Here is a 9,840-nt window from a genome sequence, read left to right as displayed (position 1 = left end):
TTGTGTTTCAAGTAGTTTTAATTAAGGAAGTGTTATACTTTTACTCTTGGAAAAACAAATCTGGAAGTTTGAGTCACAACTTTGTTTTAAGAAATTAACCTTTTCATTTAATTTTATAGTAATGAAATTCATTTTAAACAATACATTTTCCGTTATGAGTATTTCAAAATATCTTCTGCTGGTTTGTTCGATATCATTCCTATAAGTAGAATCTCATTTCAATATAGTTCTTTTGAAAAAAAAAACAACACACGCACAGAGAAAAAACCCAAAACAAAAAGAAAACATCCATCAATGTGTTTCTGTCCAGGGTCTTTATGTGTCAGAGGATGTTAGATGTTACATCAGCAAATGACACAGAGGCTGATGGCAAAGCTCATCGCTGATGCTCTGCAGAACGAAGAGATCAGAGAAGCTCCAGTGTGTCTGAGGCTCCTCTCCAACAGCTGGTTTTCTGGACTGCTTGTAGTGACACTCGGGAGCTAATTGTTAAAAGTCCCAATATATATATATATATACATATACATTTGTCCCTAGTGGGGTGGGCTCCCACAAAAAGACAGTCCTCTGCCCACATGTTGGCTCTCCAAAGCGGCTGTTCTCAAACGCCAGGGATGCTCTGGTGTCACGAGAACAGACGGCTCCTTGTCTCTAAATGTGAATCTTACTGAAAACGATTTGACTTATGCTTTGAAAATATCGCCAAGATTGTATGTATAACATAAAACCCAGCTGATCTGCACTGTAATTGACTACTGGAGTCAAAAGCTTTAATTTAGTCTGCAAGGCCCTTGTTGTTTGGTCTCACAGATAATCCTCTCCCCTAACATTTTTTTCAGGCAACCTTTTCAATGAACGGCCTGCTGCTGCTGCTCGCCTCCATGCTGTTTGACAGCTCGTCGTCTGCTGACCCATCATCTAACGCGGAACATCCACCGAGTGACAGCAGCTCGCTGTACATTCCCCCTCAGGTTCATCTGACTGACTTGCAAGAAATCCCACAAACCAGCCCCTGAGGAGAGACCTGGTCTGAACAGGAATACAATGGATGCTAGGTTCTCTCCTTGGAGTGAGCAAGGGAAACATCTTTAACAGTTTGACTGACTCCTCACTCTTAAAATATAAACTATGTCTCGAATAGGAAAGCATTCATTGGCTTCGTTTCTAGATATAAAAACCAAGTTGCTGGTTTTAGTAGTTTTTCCTCTCGCCTTTCAGCCGGTGAGAAATATCTCAGTTAAACATTTAGTCCACTTTTTATTCACTTTCAGAGATTCAAACGACCACTCCAACCCTCGACCCTACAAACTTTAGGATAATACACCAATTACTCCCTGCACATGTACTTTTTTACTCCACGATACTTTAGTAGGCTATAACAGCACGATTTGTCATGCACTTTATCTGTCTTTTTTAATGTGTTTTTTTTTTTTTAATTATATTTTTTTGCAAAATAATCCTATATTGCAGATCTGTCGTGTAACTGGACTAACAGCCGTCTGATTTCTCAGTCTTCCTCCACCTCGTCTCCCTCGGACTCATCCCTCCTCTCGTACAATTTATCCCGCTGCCTCTCCTGGATCTCCTTCATCTCCTCGGCGTATCTGCTGAAAGCTCCTCCGAATTTGCCCCAGGCTTTGAAGGGGATGGTGATAGAGTTCCTGTAGCTGGGCTTCACCTCGCTCACACGCAGGAACACCCCGTATTTGTTGGAGCCGACGTCGAAGAAGAACCGCTTGGAGTCCACCATGATGGAGGTGCCCTCGGGGAGCTCACCGTAGCCGCCGGCGGCCGTGCCACCGGCCAGCTCCTCGTCGTCTCCCCCGTAGTCATCGATGAGCTTAGCGAGGGCGTCTCTAAACTCTATTAACCCCTGGGCCGGAAGGGCTATGGTCTGGCCGGAGAGCATGCCGCCCACTGGGCCCCCGACTCCAAAGCCAGGGCCACGGTTGACGGTCTGCCGGATCCGCAGGAACCTCCCCCGCTGGTTCTCCTTCAGGTCCAGGTAGTACTTGCGGTTCTCCCGGACAAGAAACTCGCTCTTGAGCGCTCGCCTGGGCCCGCCATCCTCCCCCGCAGCAGCCTGGGCTATCTGCTCCGGACTGCTAGGCCCCAGCTGGGCGTAGTGCTCGATGAAATCCCCGAGGTAGTCACGGAACTCCGCCGCCACCGACAGCGAGAGGGTCAGGCGACTTTTGGAGCCTCCGGCCCCGACCTCTGCGATTTTGATAAACCTGCCCTTGCTGTTCTGCTTGACGTCCAGGTAGAAGCGCTTGTTCTGGATGTCGAGCCGCTTGGACGCCAGCTCCTGGGTCTCCTGGTCCCGCTGGAAGTGCTGGAAGCCCCCGCTGCCAGCGCCGCCGCCACCACCACCACCACTACCACCACCGCCGCCACCGCCGCCTCCTCCTCCCCCGCTGCTGCCGCCTCGCTCACTCCCGCTGTCTCCATCCGCCATCTTCAGCTCCACACATTCGGCTCGGGCCCCTCTCTCCTGTGCAGCTGCTCCCGGCGCGCTCCCGGCCCGGTGCGCGCCCCCGTCACGCTCTCTATCGGCGCACTCCGCTGAGCGTCGTGATTGGTCCAGCCGTTCACCACTTTCACGAGTTCACGCAGTTACGGCCTGATCATTGGTCCGTCGGATTTTGTCAACCACACCCACATGTATCATCTCTCATGAGCCATTGGTTCAGATTAAGGTTCCGTTTGCGTCATTCTTGTTGAAATCTTTTTTATTTTTTATTCTCCGTTGTGAATTTCATTGTATTTTCGTGTATTTTTAAGCATCCTATTCTATTTGCTGTAGTTTTTACTGTTTCATTTATTCTGTATTTTCCAACTTGTGTGTCAATAAAGTTTTGAATCGGTGTCTGAAGGACAAATTCTAACTTACTTAAGCAGCCTGATCTCTTGATGTCAACAAACAGACCATTGTTGATATACTTCTTCTAATTCTGTGTTGAAAAACAAAGTACATTATATTAGGAAGTCTGTCTTAATCTGTCTCTTATGAACATGGTGACCCGAACTTTCTGGATTTTCCAACCCTTAACAACACTTTCAAAATAAATTGGATTAAACAATATTTTAGAGATCCGACATCGATCTGGAATTGTATTCCCAAATTAGTCTCTAAATTTGTTTTGTTGTGCAACTACGTTAAACAAATCATCCTAAAGTGATCAAACATTTAGAAACAAATGGTCCTTTCTTGGTCTTTAATTTAGACAATTTACGTCACACATATTATATCTGGAATTATAGAGACTAAATATATAAACACAAGTCTTTGTTCTTGGAAAACTGGTTTGTCCATGGTATTTTTCTGGTTACTCAACTTTGCAATTCTGGTGGTATATTAATGTTTATTCTTAATTCCTCAACAAATATGGTATCCCTGTACCACTAAAGAAATATGCCTTAGTTTTTGATGCAATCCCTTCAGGTGTTCATCACCCTCTTTGAAACACAGTGTCTTCCGATCTGTCTTTATTATCACTGGATTTAGGTTGTTACTAATGTTGGTCAAGTCTCTTTTCCTCTAAAAACAAAACCATAATAACCATGAAATACATGGTTTATTTCAAAATTAAATTGTGTTTATTCAAAATGAAACTTCCTTTACGAGTAACCTTAGTTCTGATCTGGACACAAAGCAACTATGGTGCCTTCCCTCTGAATATCTTATTGAAGATTAAGGAAGTGACTTTTTGATTCATCATTTTTATCCCTCCAAACTTTTTCTAGAGATATAAAAAGGACATTGATGTTGAGAAATCCTCCTTTTGTCAACTGGTTCCAGAATATATCCATCACATATTGTGGTCTTGTCCCCACTCAGCAAGATGTCTGCACATTTATTTCCCAATATATTGACTACAAACTCTCTCTTATCTTTAAAAATGTATTATTTGCTTTTGCAGCTGGTGTACGGAACCCCCTGGTATCAGGTGAAGAAAAAAAAATCTGTTACAGTTTAACAAACCGTTTTTTCTGTTTAACAAATGATTTCCCTGAGTTTAGCTTATCTGTGCCCTCGTTTTAGCTAATGAAGTCCTTCAACATGCAGAACATGGCTTCTGCCAGGTAATTTTAACTGAGTCCAGTTTATCCACTTAAGGTTAGAATTAATGCTATATTGTGTTGTCTCACTTGTGTTGTCTCACATGTCTCTCTGTTCAACGTTTCAACAGAGAACCGTTGAACCATTAACTATTTTAAGTTACAATACAATTTAATGCTCAGAGTTCCAACTTTAAATGAACTGGTTGGATCCTTGTATTTCCTTGAACAATGTAATTGCATCTTCACATGAGTGCCTTGGTCTGATGGCACACCTGTCATGTATTGTAACATGTCATAAACTGTACTGGCAACGGGAAACATGATAATTCAGTTCCCAACACACACTTCTAGAAGCACATTCAATCAAGTACTCTGTTGAAATACAATTATTATGTATGTACTTGAGTTGTTTGATTTAATTTTATCAGTGACAGTTATGAACCGGCAAAATATTACTATTATACAATAAAGGATCTAACAGCATGTTAAATCATCAAGGTTTGCCTAATCTTTACCCGCTGCAACATTAAAATACAGTTTGAATATATATAAGTAATAAAAACCCTGTATTATGATACTTCAGACCTTAATTCATAATTTTAATGAAATTGTTTTTTTTTACAGTACGATTCAGCTGCTTTTAATTTAGTTAAAGGTCTAAAAACTTCTCCCATTACTGACTATAAAGAGTAACAGTGTCAATGTTGACCACCTGCAGAGTATTCTTCATTCATATTCATATTGTACTGCACATCTTATATTAATGTATATTTATTTTAGTAATTTTCATAACTTTACCTTTCTAACAAATATTCTGCATTTTTCAACAACCACTGCAATATTGCAAGATTTTCTCTTTTGGCATTTTTTAAAAGTCTTTAGTTCTTTGCTCTATGTACAATGCCCTTGTTATGCTGCTGTGACACAATCATTTCCCAAATTGGGATCAATAAAGCACATCTATCTATTAATCTATCTATCTATCTATCTATCTATCTATCTATCTATCTATCTATCTATCTATCTATCTATCTATCTATCTATCTATCTATCTATCTATCTATCTATCTATCTATCTATCTATCTATCTATCTATCTATCTATCTATCTATCTATCTATCTATCTATCTATCTATCTATCTATCTATCTATCTATCTATCTATCTATCTATCTATCTATCTATCTATCTATCTATCTATCTATCTGTCTGTCTGTCTGTCTGTCTGTCTGTCTGTCTGTCTGTCTGTCTGTCTGTCTGTCCGTCCGTCCGTCCGTCCGTCCGTCCGTCCGTCCGTCCGTCCGTCCGTCCGTCCGTCCGTCCGTCCGTCCGTCTGTCTGTCTGTCTGTCTGTCTGTCTGTCTATCTATCTATTATTGCATTACCCAATTCTGTTTACAGATGGCGGTATAGTTCTCCTAGTGGCTCAGGTGAGCTTTGAGGTTGATGTCCCCCCCCCCCCCCCCCCCCCCAGCTGAGTCTGACTGTGAGCAGCACCTGCTAGTTCAGAGATGAAACCACACTTCCATCATTCAGTCCACACCCTAAACATTGCAGCTGTTTATTTCACGTTGTTATGTATTGTACTGGAGCCCACTGTACAGTCCTACCCTGTAGTCTAGTGTGCTGTACTGTCCTACACTGTAGTATACTTTTTCTATGAGAAGGGGCAACTTTGAGTTCAATAGCTGGCCCAAGGACATGATGGCATGCTAACTAGGGAAGATTGAGGTCGTACTGAACTGCCCTTCACTGTCCTGTCCTGCTCTGTATACTGTACAGTACTAGCCTGCCCTGAACTGTTCTGTACTGTACTGTATTTACTCTGTACTATTGTCAGAGTATTTAAAAACAACAAATTCATAATTCATTTAAATCATTAATTTGATTAATTTATCTATTTGTTTATATCTCCCTATTGTATAAATCCTGTTTCAAAGAAGGATTATCAAGCTCTGATTTTCCTCCTCAAACTGATTATCATAGCCACATTTGTTTAATCTGTGTTTCTGTGTAAGAATTTTATGTTTCAGAAAAGTCAGATGAATAAATTCCTGAAAGCTTATTTGAATTATTCTCTTTTCTTTGGTTCTCTTTTTTCAGGTTTGACCCTCTGCAGCCCTCAGGTTGGTGTAGACAAAGAGTTTTCTCTTTCTGTATACAGCAGTCTAGATGTAGAAGACATACATGGTGGAAAAATAACTCAGATCCTCTACAGTAAGTTAATAGTAAAAGTAGAAATATTTCATCTCAAATAACAGCAAGAAAGTAGTACCGTAATTGAAAGTACAGAAATGTCGGCAGCATAATAAACTTGTGGTATTGAGTGAACAGACTGATTCTACAGAAACGTGGCTCCTATGAGTGTCAGTATTATGAGTATATATATTGCTGTTAGATCAAATATAGGTTTGAAGTTCTGTTGAAATTTTAATAAAAGAAAATAAACATCAGATGGCCTGTTAAGTTTGAATAACTCTTTTATTTAAGCAGTGTCATTTCACAGTGACAATCTGATAAAAACACTTCATAGATTAAAATTTAAATATATGCAAACTATACAAGCAGAGGTACACACATATATCACATTATTGCACACTACCCGGTTTGATTCATGATTAAGATGTAAGCTTCACAGCCCTGTTTGGGATCTGTTCTTACAAAGCATTAGTTTCTGTTGGTATCAATCCTATCAGGATAAGATGAGAACATAATTTTTTCTAAATGTAAAGCCAATACAATCTTATTTATTTGAGTTAAGATTACAGCAGTTGCTCATGTTCATCTTCTCTGGACAGACATTGTTAGTAGTACTGAGGATAAGCCTGGTAGGAGCCCATGAGTTGAGTCGAGGCAGAGGGCATCATGACCCCCGGGAGGCTGCTGTACTGGTAGGAGTCCAGGGGCCGCGTGGGGACACTGGACAGACGGGAGCTGTACTGCAGACTGTGTGGATGGACGAAGGAGGCAGCAGCCGGGGCCTCCTGCGCTGCTGCTGCTGCTGCTGCTGCTGAGTGGTATCTGGGGTAGGGTCCCGGCCTGTAGGACTGCAGCTCAGGATAATGCATGAACTGGGAGGCAATGTTTGCCTGGCAGGCGTGAGCCAGGGCGTCCTGCACGGTCCTCTTCAGCTTCATGCGTCTGTTCTGAAACCAGTTTCTGATCTAAGGTGCAGAAAGAAGAGGAGAGTCTCATGAGCAAAAGTTTACACCAAAGTGTATCGTGAAAAATTAAGCAGTTCATCATATTCCTGGGAAATAAACACATTTAAATAAATACTTCAATTAATTAATTCAAACCTATTAAATTGTTATTTGTCTTGGAATTCATAACATCTAACGACATTGAATGTAAAGACACTAGAGTCAGCTTATAAACAAGTGAACAAATGCTCATATTAGTGACACACTGAGGCTTGTTACCTGTTTGTCAGACAGGTTGAGCTTCTTGCAGAGCTCGGCCTTGTCCTGTGTTCCCAGGTAAGCGTTCCTCTTGAAGGCCCGCTCCAGGCTGCTGATCTGCTCCGACGTGAAGGCCGTGCGAGGTTTCCGGCCCGACGGGGGGGACGGCGGCGAGGTGGATCCACAGTCAGGAAGGGCCGAGGGGGAGAGGGATTGACACCCTTCACTCTCATACCCGGAGGTCTCCTCCTCTGTCCCACTGCTGAAACTGGCCTCTGTCACTAGAAAGAAGAATTCAACATTAATTTTAACTATTTAAAAAAAAAATCAACTCTTCATCTTGTAGAAACACATACACAAGTTATTTAATCTTCAATACCCACAGAGTTACTTGTGTAATTGAGTAAATGTAGGTACATTCCACCACTATGCATAAGTGCCAGCTTAAGGCCACTACTAAAAATCGTTGTTACAATTTAAGGCCCCTCCGCACTTATCAATATTCATTATTTGTTTTAAAGCTAAAAATGTTAAAGCTAAATTGACTACAGTTCAGAGATAAGTAGTTACCTGCATCACACATTAAAGCCTTACATACAAGCTGTATCAGCTTGTTTATAAAAATAAATATTTTTGTAATTTTTTACTTTTACTAATAACTTAAGTAATTTTACTCTATGCTACAATGCAGCAATTGAACATAATATAACACAATTTGAATTTTTGTTAGTGGAAAGTCTCTTAAAAGGAATTGTGATGTGAATTTACCTTGATTGCTGTGAGAGGTTTGTTGCTGGGGTGTGCTCAGGCTGTATGCATCCAGGCTCTGACTCCTGCTCTCTTCCTGGTGCTCAGGTACATTTTCTGACTTTTGTCTGCAGTAAAAACCCGGCAGACTCTCAGAATGTGTCCCGCAGGCGGTGGTTCCGGGGGTCGGGATGGCGTCTGATCCTGCTGACTTGCTGCTCTGGGCCATCCACTCGATGGAGAAATGTCCTCTCATTTCTGCAGAGTTTCTTCTTCAAATGGAAACAAAAACCAGTATTTCCTTTGTTTTAAATGGCAAAATCTGAAGTGTAGTTTCTGTCCAGAGTGCAGGGGAGAATCTCAGGCTGTGCTGGCTGGTCAGTGCTAGTGGCAGAGGAGTTGTAGCTGCCTCTTCCCAGCAGCCTGTCTGTACTTATAGGGGACATCCCACCTCATCTCAAACTCTCTCAGCCCCAAAGATCAAAGCATGCATCCTCACTTCCCTCCCACCCTCCCCTCCTTTAGTTTTCACAACTGGAGTAATTAAGACGTCTCATTCAGTCTCAATGAGGCTGTTACAGCATGGCTCCAGTAAGTCTGGGAGGCCCCCCCTCCACAACATACACAAACACACACACACACACACACACACGCCCTCCTTCCTGCCTCCAAAAACAGATAATAGACACACCTCACCCCCAAACTGTCTGCATCTCTACATCCAGACTGTAAATGCAAGTATGCAGGGTAGAACAGGTCTACTACTTCATCTAAAGAACTTACTTTTTCATATTAATGTATACTTCTACTGCAGTGAGAAGCATTGAAAATATATTGTATCACTTAATGAGCTGAATTTTTAAAGCACCATACTTGAGTATGGCTCCAAGGTACTTTTTTTATTTGTGCATATTTCCAGGTTTCGTTCCTTTATACGTCTTCATTAGAAAAAGAAAACCTCACTTTTATGTGACAGCTGTAGTATTTTAGGATAAAGATCCGGTGCATTTAAAGCTGAAACAATAAAAAAATCGACAGAAAAGCAATCGTCTTTCATTTCAGTGAAGACGAGCAGCTTCTAAAATGCAAAGACCAGCAGCTTTCCTTTGTTCGCTGTAGTAAATCGAATGTATCTAGAAAGAAAGCTGATTGGATATGTCAGAATCAGTTTAAAAAAAAATCACCGACAGACATTTGAAAACATCACCTTTGTTTTCTGAAATCGATGTTACAGAATTTTCTGCAGACAAATTGATAAGAAAATAATAATTAGTCGCAGCCAAGAGTCTCTTGCCTTTCCAAACAGACATTAATCAAATTCTTCAAATCTCCACTCAATGCTAAACTGCTCATCACACATTTAGGGGCCATAGTTACTCTAAAAATACAAACCTCAATCAGAAAAGAATCATTTGAGCCTATGACCAACATAATGAGCCGTGAGTGGCTTAATATGATGGAAAGACAATAATCCTGGATGATCCCCAGATTAAAGACCGTCTGCTGGGACGGGATATCAGTTGAGCTTCAACAATGATGGGTTTCAAGGTTGTGTGATCTCTGTTGTAACTGAGACTGATTTGCATTTGGATTGAGAAGAAGTGATCCTTCGATGACTTTAAGATGAAT

General features: G+C 41.3%; 2 protein-coding genes across 2 annotated transcripts; both read right to left on the bottom strand.

Annotated features, from left to right (window-relative positions):
- On the bottom strand, positions 1-2,529 carry purbb (purine-rich element binding protein Bb). Its single transcript, XM_061094004.1, has one exon. The coding sequence runs from the start codon at positions 2,456-2,458 to the stop codon at positions 1,508-1,510; it is 951 nt and encodes a 316-aa protein (XP_060949987.1). The 5' UTR covers positions 2,459-2,529; the 3' UTR covers positions 1-1,507.
- Positions 2,530-6,867: 4,338 nt separating this feature from the next.
- On the bottom strand, positions 6,868-8,467 carry ved (ventrally expressed dharma/bozozok antagonist). Its single transcript, XM_061082134.1, has 3 exons — positions 8,233-8,467; positions 7,486-7,745; positions 6,868-7,227 (listed from the first exon to the last, which is right to left on the bottom strand). The coding sequence occupies exons 1-3, from the start codon at positions 8,465-8,467 to the stop codon at positions 6,868-6,870; spliced, it is 855 nt and encodes a 284-aa protein (XP_060938117.1).
- Between the last annotated feature and the right edge of the window lie 1,373 nt (positions 8,468-9,840).

The sequence above is a fragment of the Limanda limanda genome, chromosome 1, assembly GCF_963576545.1.
Source record: "Limanda limanda chromosome 1, fLimLim1.1, whole genome shotgun sequence".
In the NCBI taxonomy this organism is placed as follows: domain Eukaryota; kingdom Metazoa; phylum Chordata; class Actinopteri; order Pleuronectiformes; family Pleuronectidae; genus Limanda; species Limanda limanda.
This window is presented reverse-complemented; position numbering and strand designations above follow the sequence as displayed.